Genomic DNA, 16626 nt, shown 5'->3' with positions numbered 1-16626 from the left:
GAGACAAGGAGGCTGAGGGGAGACCTCATTGCTCTCTACAACTGCCTGAAAGGAGGGCGTAGTGAGGTGGGTGCTGGTCTCTTCTCCCAAGTAACAAACAACAGGAAGAAGAAACGCCCTCAAGTTGTGCCAAGGGAGGTTTGGATTGGATAGTATGAAAAAATTCTTTACCAATAGTGGTGAAGCACTGGAACTAGCTGCCCGGGGAAGGGGTGGTCACCATCTCCGGAGGCTTTCCAAGTGTAGACGTGGCACTTCAGGCCACAGTTTAGCAGGCACGGTGGGGTTGGGCTGGATGATCCTAGAAGTCTTTTCCAGCCTTAACAATTCTACGATTTGAAGTCCCACCAGGCAGGCTGCCCCTCTGGCTTCTGAAGGACCAGGCACAGGTGAAAAGGGTGTCACTTAAACCAGGTGAGGGCTGAATCACTGCCCATTGACCACTGAGAGGAGGCCTCAAGTCACACCAGGGGAGGTTCAGAGAGGACATCAAGACAAACTCCTCCATAAGGGCTCACGGGCAGGGAGGTGCGTGAGCCCCCGTCCCTGGAGGTGTTTAAAGGACAGGTAGATGAGGTGCTCAGGGACACGGTTTAGCAGGGAACAGGTGCATCTGGGCTCCAAGATCTCAACTCTCGTTCCCAGGCCAAGGCCTCGCCCCCCGCCGCCCCACGGCGGCGGGGGGCGAGGCCCTGGCCTGGGAACGAGAGTTGAGCTCGGCTCTCGCGAGAGGAGGGAGGCGGAAGCCGCGTGGCCGAGCCGGGTCCGGAGGGGGCCGAGTTCAGCCCGAGCGTCTCCGAACGGCGCCCGAGCGTCTCCGAGCGTCTCCGAACGGCGCCCGAGCGGAGCCGAGCGGGAAGGCGAGGGGCCGAGCCGCGGGGATGCCGAGCGCCGCCAGCCGCGGGCAGGGCCAGGATCGCCGCGCCGAGAGCGAGGAGCCGCCGGCGGGCGACGTGGGTCCCGGGAGAGCGGGGAGAGCGGGGCTGGGGCTGGCGGAGAAGTGGGGGAGAGGCCGAGGCGGGGGCGGCCGGGGCCCGGGGCAGCGCTGCCCCCGCTCTCCCCTCAGCGCAGTCCCTGTGCCACGCGTGAGGCCCACGGGCTGGCTGGGGACCTCGAAGCGCGGCTAGTTCCACCCCCCTCGCCGGGGCAGGGACACCTCCCACCGGGCAGGCTGCTCGAAGCCTCACCTAGCCTGGCCTTCGCACAGATTGAGCTGAATTCAGTAGCTCATATATAGTAAAAACTGTATTGTGACTTTAACCCGTGCTTTAAGGATACAATTCTAAGAGGAATTGCACTGAGGGGAGCTAGCTGTGTTGTTTCTCATCTTATTTTAGAGTTTCAATGCGTATGAACTGCAATCAGTACAAATTACCTCCTTAGTAATGAAATGAGAATGGTTAATTAACCAACGTGAGCTTCCCAGGAGAGTTTAGAATAGGACTGAGTTGCTGCTAGTAGTTCCTGGTTGAGGTCTCTGTCATAGAACTGTGGAATGGTTTGGGTTGGAAGGGACCTCAAAGCCCATCCAGTTCCATCCCCTGCCATGGGCAGGAACACCTCCCACCAGACCAGGCTGCTCAAAGCCCCATCCAGCCTGGCCTGGATTAGCCCTGTGCCGTCTCCTCGTTGCAGTCACCTGCAGGAGGGACATGGTTTAGTGTTTGATAGAAATGGTTGGACTCGATGATCCGGTGGGTCTCTTCCAACCTGGTGATTCTATGATTCTATGATCTCGGGCCCCTTCTGCAGGAGCACCAGTGGCTCCAGCAGGCCTGAGGGGGTTTCTGTCCTTACCTGAGGATCACAGGGCAGGACAGGAAAATTGTAGGCCGCTATTTCTTCTAGAAGAAAAAGAAGTATTAATAACGAGCATCCATTCATTTTGTTATAAAATCCCTTCTGCTTGCTGTTGAAAAGCCAAAAATGTATCAGCAGTAAGGAATTCCTGAGTATAGCTGGCTTCTATGAAGTTATACACCGGCCACAATTCATCAGAAGCAAAGAAACTGAGACTCCCCAAATAAAGTGTTTAGAATAAATTTCATGTATTGAATAGAATGAAATAAATAAACTAAGACTTTTTAAAATTTTGAAATGAGTGGGCTTGATTGGGAAACTAGTACTGTGGTCTTTTTGATGAAAAGGCCCCATCTGCATGTGTCTGACCTAACAGGTTTTGTTAGCAGTCAGTCTAGCGTGCTTTGGCTGTCAGAATGACATATTATCTGGATTGAGTGTGCCTGAGTAGTGGAAGGAAATACTTAGTCATGGATCTACTTCTGTAGGACTCAAATGTCCTTTCAGGAGTAGGTTCTCTATAAGAGATATCCCTACTAACTTCTGTGTAGCGAATAATGATCCTAACCTGTGTTTGCTGTTGGAATTTTTAGTTCTCACAGGGCACAATTATCTTCTCTCACTTTTGTATCTCCAAGAGTCTGAAACACAATTTATTGATTTTAATATTATTGCTAATTGTTTTGTATTACCTCAGTTAAATCTGTAATGGTTTTCTTCTTTCTGTGTATGCTTTTTTGATGTATATTTCTCACCTCCATTTTAGGATTATGCTAAGGAAAGATATGGAGTGTCTTCAATGATACAATCCCAAGAGAAACCAGGTCAGTTAAAAAATCAAAAAAAGAGGTGGGGAAAAGAAGCTATATGTTACAAATCTGCAATACTTGTTTGAGAAATCATTGACCAAACCTTTTCATTTTGATCATGCTGCTGTTCTTTCCCTTGGTTTGAATACATTTGGCACTTGTGAGGCTGCATTTGGAGTGGTGTGTCCAGTTTTGGGCTCCCCAGTGCAAAGAAGACAATACTGTTTGGAGCCAGGACAATGGAGAACTAGGAAATTTGTCAGGTGACTGGACACAGGATCTCTGAGGAGAGGCTGAGGGAGCTGGGCTTGTTTAGCCTGCAGAAGAGGAAGTGGTAGGGTGATGTTGTTAATGTTTAAAGCTAATTAATGGGAGGGTGTAGAGAAGATAAAGCCAGACTCCTGAAAGTGTGTGGTAATTGGTCAGGAGGTCATGGATACAGGTTGGAACACAGAAAATTTTCATGAGGTGGAAGGAAAATAAATCACGACTGTGGTTGGATTAGAAAGAGCTGGGTCGAGAAGGATTATGGAATCTCAGTCTTTGCCCTTGTCTGGACAACACCCTACACGGCTTGTCGATTTTGCCTCTGACCATAACTGCAGCCTTTTTTTTTTATTATTATTTATAAGGTACTGAGTCTCAAGATGTCAGGTTTTTTCTTTGAAGTAAGTTCTGCCATGATGTGCTGCAACAGCTCCCTCCCCGAGTAGGATATATGTCTGCTCGCAGAGCTTTCATTACTCCTGCGTGTGACCACCAAAGCCATTAATATTAATATACTGTATTTATGGAGTTTATAATTATTCATACCACTGTGAATTCAGGAAATCTTCATTTTGTGCTAAAGGGGAATTGAGATTCAGAAAGACTTGTCAGCTAGAGAACAGTCTCTCAGGTCAACATCCCAAGAAACATTAATCTTCATATTATTCAGTGCATGGAACAGAAATGAGAGAAGATAATAGACTGGCTTCTTGTAACTTCTTCATAATGAAGTGTGAAAAAGGAACATCATCTGTGATTAGGTGACTTTTTTCTCCTCTGTTGGTTGTTTTGGTTGACCTCCCTTAGGAAGGGAACTGCAGGGAAGAGGAGGAACTATAAAAGCAATCATAGGTTGAACGTAGCTGAAGAGGAACATTATGTCATGAATGTAATGCGACGAGAAGATCATTAGAGACTGTATTAAGAGGCATTATTGAATAAAATACATAGTAGCTGCTAAGGAAAGGGAACGGACATTGAAATTGCATTGTAAGCCAGCCCAGCTGCTGGCTGCTGAGGTCTCCCTCTTCCTGATGCTGGGTCTTTTCTTCATCATTTCAATGTTTTAATTACAACAGCTTGTATATGTAACCACCTGACAATCCGTAAATTGGTGTGCAGTCACAACCTAAAAGGTGTAATATTAAGGAAAAGGTAACTTCTCCAAGTTAGCATCCAAATGATTGACTTACTATGTGGACTGTAGGCTGTAAGATTGCCCTATTGTATCTCTGCTCCCTGTACTCTTCTGTGATGGCGTTACGGAGTTCCTACAAGATGTGTTTCCTCTACCAGTTCCACACCCTGTAGGAGACAACTGTGGGAGACCCAAGCTGGCAGTTTGAGATGGTGGATCAAATCCTACTCTGATGGAGAATGTCTGCCCTGCCAACTGGCTAATATTCAGAATAAACACTCAAAAATACTGTGCAGGAAGAAAATATGAAGGAAAGCTGTCAAAGCTACAGGAAGTGATATGGAGAAGGCAGAGTGCTATATTTAGATCTGTTGTCCCCTGGATCTTCAACCCTCACTTAAAAAAAACCCCAAACAACTCACAGCCAATATACAGACAAGACTGACTACGTTTTCCATTGGGCTTAAAATACAACCTGTAACACACCTGCTGTCGTGTTTTTTAGAAGGTTGTTATGCAGAACATCAAAATTGAGTAACAATAAAAAACCTAAATGCCCATAAGAAAGTTCAAGAACAGACTGGTCCCTTCCTTGAGACTAATGCCCTCTTGCTTAAAGGTTCGGTGGTTCCTGCCACAGAGAGCTCTTGTCAAAGGACTCATGGGAGAGTGAAGTCACTAAGCATAAGTACCACGTGTATGCTGTTCCCCAGAGTATTTTGCTTGCATTGAGTGGCTTGAAGGAACCGCTACTTGGGGCAAGGGTGACACGTAAGCAAAATGCGGGTGTTCCTGTCTGTACTCTTACTAGTTTTGTTTCTAAAGTGCATGCGGGTAGTGCCATTTCTAGGTCAGAATAACAAACTGTGGTAGGACACGTGCAGATCCACAGGCCCTGTGGCTGAAGCCCGCAGGCAGCACGGGTGTGGGCAGGAGCTCAGCTGGATGTCTGCAGCACTGTTGCTTTTGGGCTGCTGTAGTAACTGCGCTGACCTAGGGCACCAACGTAGATCTGGGAAGTTAAAAACCTTAGAGTGTTCAGAGCAAATTATTCTCTCTTTCCAAGAGACCAACTTGTTGTCCTTTTGCTGGACTCTTGTTCCTCTGCATAGGAATTCAAATTCTTCACATGCTCACAAAGTTGTTGCAGAGCTGCTCCACCCTGCTCTGCTGATCTCACACACACCTGTGCCTCCATTCCTGGCCCACCTTCATCTGTGTTCTGCCAACACTGGCTGCCCTGGCAATCTGATGTTCTCTTCCTGTCACATCATCTCTTTAAGTCCTTCCTGCCTGCTTGAGGCTATGATTGCTAGTAGAACTCCCATTTGGCTTTCCTTTTTCCTTTGCCTTCACTTTAATCTCCCCTCCCTCAAAGCTGCTTTCATCTTATAATGCTTTTGGCTCTCAGTTTGGGGTTTTTTTATTATTAAACTTATCTTCTCTTTTTCCAGTTTGCTCAACATTGTAAAGATGCTGGCACTTCACAGAAACAGCAGAAATATTGATCACACTGTTCAGAACTCCATGATGTAAGATAAATTAACTTAGTAAACAGGCTGATATGACAGGCAGGGAATGGGGGTCTAGAAAAATGATCTTGTCCTGTAAAATCCACACAGCTTTTTGAGTTTTTGTCTTTTCGTCCCATGGTTGGAGTTCTGAGAGAAAACTAAGAATATTTAGTACTTGAAAAGAAGAGATTGTGCTATACATGAAAGAAACAAAAAAACATAGTTTCCCTTTAAGCGTGATTTAGAATAGCGATGAAAGCAAGATAGCTTGACTATTGAATTGGGGCTAGAAGTGTAATTTCAGACTTACAGAGTGTTTTGGTTGAATTTTTTTTAAAATCTTTGTTCCCTTGTCTTCACTGCAACAGTAGCATGGTTTAAAACAGCTTTTATTTTTGCATTATTTAATGGTCTGTAACTTCTGTGGCAAGAAGACAGAAAAATGTAAGCATTTGTGAACAAACAAGTAGGTGGTAGCCTGAGGAGTGGTTGGCAGGGAGGACCTTAAAGATGAGAGCAAGAAGCTTAATTTGTATCACGGAAGAGACAGAAACGAACTGGAAGGAATTCTGGGTGCAAAGATTTGTGAGAGTACAGAGGGAAGATCTGAGCTACAATATATTGGCTTGACAAGAGAAAATGAGTGACAAAGACACAATTGCTTGCATTAACAAGTCTAGACATCATAAGCTACTGGCATTTTAGAAATGAGAGGAAAAGAAGACATGGGAAGTGTTGAAGGAGGGAAACAAACTGACATAATTGCTATGTCTTGCTGTTTTCAGTGGAGCACGTTGGCAGGCCCAGGGTGAGTGGGCATAAACAGAAACAGAGGAGGTTCCCTCTGAGGAGCTGGGAGCTCTCTTTTATTGCGAGGGTGACCAGGCACTGGCACAGGTTGCCCAGGCGATATTAAAAGCCCATCAGAACGTGCTCTTGGACAATCTGCTGTAGGTGGCCCTGCTTGAGCAGGGGATTGGACCAGATGATCTCCAGAGGTCTCTTCCAACCTCAGCTATGCTGTGGCTCTGATTTGCTGTTGGAGGCAATGACTTTGTGATGTCTCCTTTTTGAGACATCCTCCTCCTTTTATTGTTTTATTACCCTTTTTCTGAAAGGCGAAATAGTTTTTAATAATTCATACCATATGAATTTTTTTCTGTGTTGCTTAGGCTTGATGAAACATGAACCATTATGTGTCCAAACAACTTTTATAAGATTTGTCTAATGCGGACAGTTCCTAAAACACTGAGGATCCTCATTCTGTGTTTGTGCTTGTGCTTGGAAAATGTTTTAAGTTCCTACAATACAGTTTTCAGTTTACTGAGGTATTTTTAACTTTCTGAATACCGAACTCCTAAAGCTTATTGGTTATGCTGGTTGCTTGTTTCCCATAGTTCTATATTGATAAAGTCTGAACATCAGAAGTTGCTGGCAACTGCTTTATTCCCCTTTATCTCCTCCCCAGAACACGTGTGCACAGAAAACCACACATGCGCACACACGCACACACATACTCTTAGTATATTTGAGTCATTTTCCTATCATGTTTCTCTGTGCCCTTTTGTTCTGTTCTGGTTTAGGTGCATGTCTGTGAAGAAAAAAATTACACTGCCCTGACCGTAATCCCTTGAAATTCCCAGTGCAAAATAATAGGCTGGCAGTGCAAGCTGTGACTGGTATTCAGAGACAGGGAAGGAGTCCAGGATGGCAGATGGTAACCTGGGGTAGGCAAACTTTGGAAAAGTTTTGGCAGGAAAAGTCTAGAGTGGAAGTGTCTTAGTAAATTTAATGTTATTTTGAAATAAGGAAAGAGTTCACTTTTGTTAGATATCATAGAATCCTAGAATAGAATCCTAGAATATCTTGAGTTGGAAGAGACCCATAATGATCAATATCTCCCATTTTTTATCTAATAAGTAGTGGTTTTATCCACATGCACTCTGTAAATGGTGATATTCACTCTACTTCTGTAGACACAGAATAGTGTGAGCCTTTGTCTTGCTGTGTCCAACGTGCCAACTTCCGTTTTGCATAGTGGAGCTGGGTAGACATCCCTTACTTAGCAGAAATTCAGACCAGTAAGTGCAGGTAGTACAGTGAAGTTCTATCAAATATCGTGTTGTTATTCTGGGTTCTGCCATCCATGATCTACAGTTAGGTCTTGCTTTTGTTTTAGTGCGGTTTGACCCTGCTATAGAAGTCAAACTAAGCTTAAACCAATTTAAAACTACTTAATCAGGTACAATTCACTGAGGAAGGAAATGGAATCTTGTGTGTTTTCAGTACATCTGTTATGCTATAGATGAAAAATACAAGGGTTTGTATTTATTATAAATTTTAGTAATGATAGAAAAAGTATTTGGAGTTTAAAGTGAAAAATGTTTTGCTTCCAAAAAAACCAAAACCATTTTAAAATGTGTTCTTTTTTCCCCTGTAATTCAGATAGAATTTTGATTCGAATAAAAGATCTGACAGTGGAGAAGGCTGATGAAGTGGTTTGGGTTCGTGGCAGAATTCATACAAGCAGAGCTAAAGGTGAGTTGCTACCATGGTTTTGGTTTTTATTTCCTCCTATTGTTAGCGTGGCCTGAATATTTATTTGGTTAGTTGTGTCTTGCGTACAAGAAAACTTTGCCACCTGGTTACTAAGTGTTCACTCAATGTTCACTTTGAGTGGTTATTCTCTCTTCTTTCCACCTCTGTCTTCCTAAGGGGAAAAGGAAATTTTTTTTTTCTGCTGAGTGGAAATCTGATATTATTGTTACATTGTAGTAAAAGTGAATGTTGGTTTTACCATACTACTAAGCGGTGTGTGGACAATCGTAAATAATAGGAATTTTAAAATATTATAGTCATTTTCCTTTGGGCAGTAACAGTACGAGATAAAACAGTTACACATTTATACTGTAAACTGTACTTTTATGATAAAGGTATCAGTTGTCAGACGGGCCGTATTTATTCTGCTGCGTATGATTATTTTCACTTTACCTTTTCTTCAACAGGAAACAAAAATCTGTGTTCAAATTTCAGAATTTTTACTTTCAGTTGCTAATATCTGATTATAACAATTTGAACTTAAAAAAAACCTCATCACCTTTCTTTAACAAGACAAAGGGAAGACACTTTTATAGGTTCTCAGTAGTGCAAGCTGCCCTCCTTGGCTGTCTGACAGCCATATTTCTTTCCTGGAATCAGAGGTTCTCTCTGGAGATCAGCTTGCCATATGCAAACTTAAATAGGCTTTGGCCTTTTCAGTTAACATCAGATGCTGACAACTGTTGTACTGGTTTCAGGGTTTTTTTGGCTGCTCTGTAGTGAGATATAAATATCTTGTCTTCCCAAGAGTTGGAAGAAAAAAGCATAAAGAAATTATCTTCATGAGTGAAACATAACAGTAGTCTTAGAGTAGGGAATAATGCAAACTAGGGACAAGAATCTCATACAGAATGTTGATTCATTTGTCTTTTTGAGGCTTAATTTTCTTAGAAAATGTCCGTCTTAATAATCATCTGTGCTGCAGTCAGTTAAAGTAAGGAACTGAGTGAAAACATAGACATATAATGTACATTGTAATTTGTATTAGAATCTTGAAATTTAGGGAGGCCTTTGTGATTTCCTCAGTAGTTCTGTAGTGTGGTCTTACACAGAAGTCTCTGCTGCGTGTAGAAATCGTCAACCCCAAAAGCTGTGAAAGTGTTGGTCATTACAACTTGAAGTTGTTCAGACAGGAGATACTCTTAATTGAAGTGTTTCTGTTGGTGTAAAAATAGGAGTATCCTCATGACTTCTTCTTTTGCAGTGGTAGGAGGAGCTCAGCTATTAACAGAATTCAGTATATTAAAGGCAGTTTTCCATGGAGACATTTAAAACAACATGAAGTTCAGTGGTTGCTTATTAGTGTCTCTATATTGCATTTATATATGATGTATTCCATGATATATGCATTTACTTCATTCAAGGTAACATGTAACATGGCAGTTTTAACTTACAAGAAATTGTCATCCTTCACCTTCGACCTCAGGAAAGATTATTGCTTTTCAAGAAATAACAGTGCTTATTTTCAAAACTGTTTAACACAATCTAAAGAATGAAAGCAAAAACAGTCGACTATGGGGATGAAGTATTCTCAATTTATTGATTGTGCTTCTTGTTCCCTCTTGGTCTGACAACACAGAACAATCCTGACGTTCAGGGAATGTACCTAGAGAATGCCATATGCTTGTTTACTTAAGCTTTGGGGGAAAAAATCTTACAAGAAAAGTAAATGTTTAAGAGTAAGAAGTAATATTATCCTTTCCCACACATCGTGGCGCTATTCCTACCATTATGGAAAGGCAAGTCTTGCAGGAAACAGGAAAATCTCACAGAAAAATAGTGTTAGGTTTTCTCAGAAGCTCAAATTTGACTCCTAAATAACCGACATATCCTTTATTTAACCCTGTCTAGTTCTGACCAGTAAACCAAAACAGTGAACGTGAACAACTGCAGAATCCAGCTGTATCCTATAGCAGCCACTCAGGAAGCCTGATGGAAATTAACTGAAAGATGTATAAAGAATGGGGTGTTGGGAATTTCTGTGGGTTGTACTCAAATTAAAGTGCTTGGGGCCCTGTGGTTTTTACCATAGATTGAATAAATGTTATTTTTGGCCAAATTTTAAAGCCAGCCTAAGCTACTGATCACGTTTATCATTGGAAAGCAGTCTGGGAAATCAGTCTGGGTTCCACCAGGCAGCTGGGACTTGCACAGCTAGTTAGACTTGAGCTTGGTTTAGGTTTATGAAGGCAAAGGTTTATAAAACATGAAAATAGTTTTTCTGAAAACAGAAGCACCACCACGAGAAATTCAAATACAGAACCAAATTTTGTAATAAGCCATATAAATTTTCTCTTTGCTGGAAAATGTCCGTAATTAGCAATGTTTTTATTTATATGATCAAATATTTTGTAATCTTCATACAAATTCCTCCCTTAGATCCTTTTCTCTCACAAGGTCTTGTGTCATTTGGTGTTTACATCCAAGAAAGGGAATGGATTCCTGTTTAGTTTTTAAGTGGTTATTTTTTATGGGATTTTCTGTGTGGTGTCTTCTCTTATTTGTTCAAGGGACTGGAAGTCCCTTGCATTAGACTGAGTCAGACCTTTTTTAACAAGTTGCTTTTGAAGCTTTTCATTTTTCTAGGCATTCGTGTGGGTATCGGTTGGTTTTATAGAAACTTTGTGTAGTTTGCTGTTGAATGTGGGTGAAGTTGGTTTTGCACTTTTCAGTTAAATACCATGTAAATGCTTTGAAACACATGAGGAATATCCCGTAATCCCAGTATTTTCTCACTCTGATGCTTCCTTTTCTCCGTCTTTTGATCTGGAAACATTATCTAATCAAGAACTAGATTTGATTATGCTTTTTTTTTGATACATTATTTTGCACACATTAGGCTCTTCTGGGAAAGTTCTGTTGCCTCATATTCTTTGTAACTGTAATATTTTAACTAGTCCTGTTAGTGAGGTTTGTTTGATCACTTGTCTTCTCTGTGATTAGAAATGGTTGTATTTTACAAAACATTCTCTTTCCTTGTGACAGCAGCTACTGTTGTGCGTGACGAAAAGATCTGAGTCCTTTTATAATGCAGTTTATTGTTAATTTCTCTCTGAGGAAGAAGCGTTTAAAATCACGGTATTTCCTTAAATCTGAGTCAAGGAGTAAATGTTTGTTAGAGATGTGAGGAGAAAGATGAAATGATTGTAATGGTCAGCTAAACAGATTAGATAGAGCTTTGGTGACTTGGAAATACTCATTTTAAAAGTCAATGAAGTGCATTATGTCCTTTATAAATTATTATTAATTCCTGTTAACTCCTTTTTCCCTAAGCTGTTCATGAATAAATTGCTCTTATAGGAATTTTTACTTGGGTCTTTTACATTCTTGTCATTCACCAAAATCAATACTCCTTTTGTTCCTCTTCATTCTAATGTGTGCTGCATTATGGAATGAACATTGTTGGTTTAGTCCCTGTGGTGCAAAATCAAGCCTATTTCTCTCAGAGCAATTTAGTAAAATGAACTCTGCAGCTTTAATTTGAGAAGATGAGAAAAAACTTCTTTCAAAACAACATAGGCTTGAAGTAGTAGTGCACGAAGTGACACGGAAAAGTATGATTTACTTCTTGCAGTTGAAGAATAATAGACATTGCAAAAGTCATGATTTATAGTTTTTGTTTTGTCTAGGTCTTACTTATTGTTACATTTATAGGATGTCCGTTCACATGCTTGTAGGTGTAAGGCAGAATGACTTGATTTCTGTCAGTGTTTCTGGGGGTGGATACTCGCAGAGCTGATGAGTTCAATGCAGCCATTTGGGAGGGACACCCCCCGCTTCCTAAAAGCTCAGTTCAATATTGAAGTAGTAAAGCATTTTTTCTCATTCACAAAGACCTCGAGTAACTTGTCCTTAATACACCTGTGTTGTTTTTCTTTGTATTCAGGGAAGCAGTGTTTCTTAGTCCTGCGTCAGCAGCAGTTTAATATCCAGGCTCTTGTGGCTGTGGGACAGCATGCAAGCAAGCAGATGGTAAAGTTTGCTGCCAAGTAAGTAAGCAATTATATCCTGTTGTCAGAGTAAACAATGGTGGGAACCAGGACTCCCAGGGGTTGGGACCATTTTCACACATTAACATCAATGCTTCGTTTGTTTTAAAATGTAGTTATTTAAATTGTCAGCTCACTATTGCTCTGAATACATTACACTGACAAAAGATAAAATAGAGAACAGGCTTGAAATTCATTCTGAATTGCTGAAGCAGCATTCTCTCGCCGTAGACAACCTACATTTACTTTCAGGCTAGCTAACAAAAAGTCTGGCAAGCTGAGCTTAGTGGGACACTTGATTTTGTGTGTGGTGTTTGTGTGTGCCTGCACATGTTTGGGGTTTTTATTCTACAATATGTGCACTGTAGTCATATGTTTTATAGCAAGAGCAGTTCCATATTGCAAGTGGCTTACTGAATTGAAGTAATTAAGAGTTGCTTCAGTGCACTGAATTAATCTTATTTACACCTTATTTTTCGCACTAGAATGTTTAATGAGATTTAACTTACTTTTTAATCTATTTGGGGGTGGTAATAGACTTGCCAATTAAACAAATGTTTATTGCAGCAATTTAAATTCCGTTATTTGGTTTGTTTCATTCTTAAAGATAAAAAAATTATGTTCCTCTGCTTTTAATCATGTGTATCTACTTGTGCACAAATAGAAATATGGATTGATTTGGTGCAGTAACGTGTTTAACATGTGGCATTCGAGCTTCTTCTGTGTGGTTCTTGGCACTACTCTCATGCCAGGGAAGGGAGCCCCGACTAATTAGCTGCAGAAGTGCTACAGCCTTCAACCTTCAATATGTCAGGGAGAGGAGGGATTCATTATAGCCTAGACTTCCAGAAGCCAAGTTAAGAAGGTTAGGATAATGCTTCTGCTGATGAGGTTCAAGGCAGCAGGAAAACAGAACCAGCAGTGTTTGTTGTTTGGCGGTGCTTAGTATTGGCAGTGCCAGAGTGAAGCATGCTGTTTACAGGTGTTTGTGAGCCAAAGTGGAATGGTCTGTTTCTTCGTGAAATGGTTTGTTCTCTCAGTTCTTAGACTCTTTGAAAAGAATCAAGTGTGTAATCTACTTGTTCCCCAGTTCATCTCCCTCTAACCTACCAGCAGTCTGCCTGTAGTCTCTCCTCAAATTTGGGCTACAGAAGAGTGAAATGACTCTTAAAGTTGTGATGCTCACTCTCCTGTTTTCCAGTTCTCTCCAACATCTCTCTTTTTTAGTTTTCTTCATGTTTCGTTACTCCACAGCTGTATTTCTTGTTTCATGGGTGGCAGAGCTCAGTGGCTAGGAGCTCATGAGAGGGAAGTCAGTCCTCACTCTTTTCTTCCATGCACTGACTCTGCCACTTGTAATCTGGCAGTGACTGTTTCTTTTTTTTTTATTCACCAATCTTTTTTTTTACTTGGTTAGTTTTCTGCCAGGTTAGTGATTTAAACTAGGTCATGGAAGTTCAGAGCTAACAAGGAGTGGTAGATGGTGGAAAAGGGTATCTGGAAAGAGTAGAGTGCAAAGCTCATTTCTCTTCTGGCAGCAGTGAGCTGTTAAATCAGATGGAACCTCATCCTTAGGTTCTTTCCAACTCCCTGTCATGTCCCTGCTTTTCTTGATGTGACAGACCTGATTTCCTCTGAGTAGGCAGACTCATGAGGTTTGTATTGTTGTTTTGACTTTTCATTCTGCTCCTTTTTGTGATATCATTTGCCTGCTAAATTCTGGTATGTCAGCCTCTCTGATTTATAGCATGCATGTTTTACTTATCATTTGTACTTGTGAAATGTTTACGTGCTTACCATCTTGTGCTTTGTATGTTATAACTTCCTCTGCCACAGCCATCTGGGTTTTGTTTTGGGGGTTTGCTTATGCGTTTTTAACACCATCAGTGCAATCATCTTCTTGTGATGCCTTCCCACCACCAAACCTATTTTATTAATACCCTGCCATGCTCTCACTTTTTCCAGTGTTTTATCTTCTGCAATCTTGACTGCTGTTGCTGTTGCAGCTGCCTCTTGTCCTTCAGAGGCTGTTGCTGTTCCCTGACTTCCAAGTGCACTTGTGGTCACTGTGTCAGTCACACCTGCAGCACAGCAGCAGTACGTGCCTTGCCTTCAGTCACTCTCTAGCTAGTTTTCACCTGCTGTGGAATGATGGCGTCATTACCAGCAGATGAGGCTGGTCTTAGATGTCTAAAAATAACTAGGCTGTTTCTCTGCCATTCTTGGTGTCTTTTTTCATCATCTCATTTTGTTTCCTACACATTAAAGGAGGAAATGCACAGTTATTGAAGAAAACATTTAACCGAAATACCTTACATTTCAATTATATTTTTAACCTGTTTCACTGGTAGTACATAAACATTATTTTTCATGTGCTATTTTCTTGTATTTCTGAGTCCAAGACTTTTTTTAAAAAAGAGTTTGTGAAATTCTGAATCTTGAATTTTTAATGAGAGCTGATTAAATCATGAGCACTTTTTGTACAAATTTTCATAAATAATAAACAAACGAGTTCCTCTTTTAGATATTGGCACATGGAAACCAAGAACTTTCATAACCTTCTGTGGTCGAGCAACATTCATATACTGATTATCTCCATTATCGTAAGAATGTTTTAAGTTCTTTTTTAGTGAAATACACATTTAACTCAGTTTTACAAAGAGATATCTGTGGGTTTAACTATGAAAAGTTTCCTAGTTGAACTTTCAAAACATACTTGGCCAACAAGATAGAGCCAGTCAAGATACTGGGTCCACAGCTGTGGAGTTCTTATGTCTTATATCAGAAGAAAAAGCAGCTTGGTCCTGCAAGGGGTGCTGTGTAAGAGAAAGAGTTAATTGTCTCTTTCAGCCAGCAGAGGTGCCAAGTGGTGCATTTAGTAATTTTTCAACCTTTTTTTTTTTTTTCCATAAAGTATTGGGTGTGGTTGGTTTTGGTTTTCTTTCTCTTTTTTTTCCGTATCCGTACTGAGTCTTTCCCTGCCCCCTCCTTCCCACCGTAGCCACGTGGTACTATATAACAGTTGGGAGAGGTGGTTAACAGATTCTAATTTAACCGCCCAAACAATGTGCCCTCACTCAGGAAGTAACTTCCTGGCTCTTCGTGGTAGGCTAGAGAATGAAAATCCAGAGAAGAGATGGGGAAAAAAAAAAAGATGGGTAAGCCTGTATGAGAGCATGATGTAGAAAAACATACATAAGTTCATCATCTAGATAAATTGATTACACCAGGAAAACTGCTGGGTATTGCAAAAATGTTTTCTTTATCCATTTGTTTAGTTTTTGTATCAGTGACCTGGAAGAGAATGTCAAATGGCTGCTGTTAAGTTTGCTGGTGACACAGAAATCGGAGTGGTAAACTAGGGGCTAGAAGTATCTAGCAACCAAGGTTTGTTTGGAATAATCACATTGATGTTATTCATTGTGATATTGTACCTTTGTGATCATTAGTTCAGATTTGGTGTAGGTTCAGGATTAATAAGTAGGAAAGTAAGTCATGACAAATAGGAGATGATTATAAATAACTGACTTAACAGGAGTCCACACAGTTCTGTTATCTGCTATGCTAGGAGATCTCTTGAGTTTTGAAAAAGAGGAATAAAATGTCATTGATGTCATGTGTGCCAGTCATTACACCGTTTCCGGAGTCCTGTGTCCAGTTCTGGAATCCCCAACATAACAAGCATATGGAACTGTTGGAATGGGTTCAGGGGAGGCCACGAAAATGATCCGAGGGCTGGAGCACCTCTGCTGTGAGGACAAGCTGAGAGAGTTGGGGTGTTCAGCCTAGAGAAGAGAAGGCTCTGGGGAGACCTGATAGTGACCTTCCAGTACCTGCAGGGGGCTTACAAAAGAACTGGGACAGGACTTTTTATGAGGTCATGTAGTGACAGGACAAGGGGGAATGGCATTAAATTGGAAAGGGAAAGGTTTAGATTAGACATAAGGAATCAATTCTTCAGGATGAGGGTGGTGAGGCCCTGGCACAGGTTGCCCAGGGAACTTGTAGATACTCCATCCCTGGAGGTGTTCAGAGCCAGGTTGGATGGAGCCTTAAGCAGCCTGATCTGGTGGGAAATGTCCCTGCCTGCGGCAGCAGGATTGGAACTGGATAATCTTTAAGGTCCCTTCCAACCCAAACCATTCTGTGACTCCACTTTGTCTGCTGTTGTTGTCTCTGTGTCTGAATGCATGTCAGGTTGGAAAAGGTTGGTGGTGGAGCTGCAAGGTGAAATGACAGGCAGTCAGGTAAATCTGTGATGCTGAAGAAAACTCTGTTCTATCCAAGCGAATTTGTTGAGAAGTGTAAGTTCCAGTCTGATGGTAGCATGAAGATTTCCTGCCAGTGGTGGGTTCTTTATTCTGCAGCTTAAAACGTATGATGCAGTGAACAAGTCATGAAGCAAGGCAAATTCAGAAGGGAAATAAAGTGGATTTTTTTTCAGTGAAAATGATGAAAAATCTGTAATGGATTTTGTTACTTAAAATCTTTAAAAGAGGAGAGACTTTTTT

The 16626-nt window shown here is 41.3% G+C and overlaps 1 protein-coding gene across 1 annotated transcript in view; it reads left to right on the top strand.

Annotated features, from left to right (window-relative positions):
* The first annotated feature begins 841 nt into the window (after positions 1 to 841).
* Positions 842 to 16626, top strand: part of DARS1 (aspartyl-tRNA synthetase 1) — a 38917-nt gene continuing 23132 nt past the window's right edge. Inside the window, exons 1-4 of the mRNA XM_069861573.1 lie at positions 842 to 953; positions 2567 to 2624; positions 7974 to 8066; positions 12013 to 12115. Coding sequence (XP_069717674.1) covers positions 882 to 953; positions 2567 to 2624; positions 7974 to 8066; positions 12013 to 12115 — 326 coding nt within the window. The 5' untranslated portion in view covers positions 842 to 881. The remainder of the gene's footprint in view (positions 954 to 2566; positions 2625 to 7973; positions 8067 to 12012; positions 12116 to 16626) is intronic.

The sequence above is a fragment of the Phaenicophaeus curvirostris genome, chromosome 7 (genome assembly GCF_032191515.1).
Source record: "Phaenicophaeus curvirostris isolate KB17595 chromosome 7, BPBGC_Pcur_1.0, whole genome shotgun sequence".
NCBI classification, from domain to species: Eukaryota; Metazoa; Chordata; class Aves; order Cuculiformes; family Cuculidae; genus Phaenicophaeus; species Phaenicophaeus curvirostris.
Note: the sequence above shows the minus strand (reverse complement) of the source record. Positions and strands in the feature narration are given on the sequence as shown.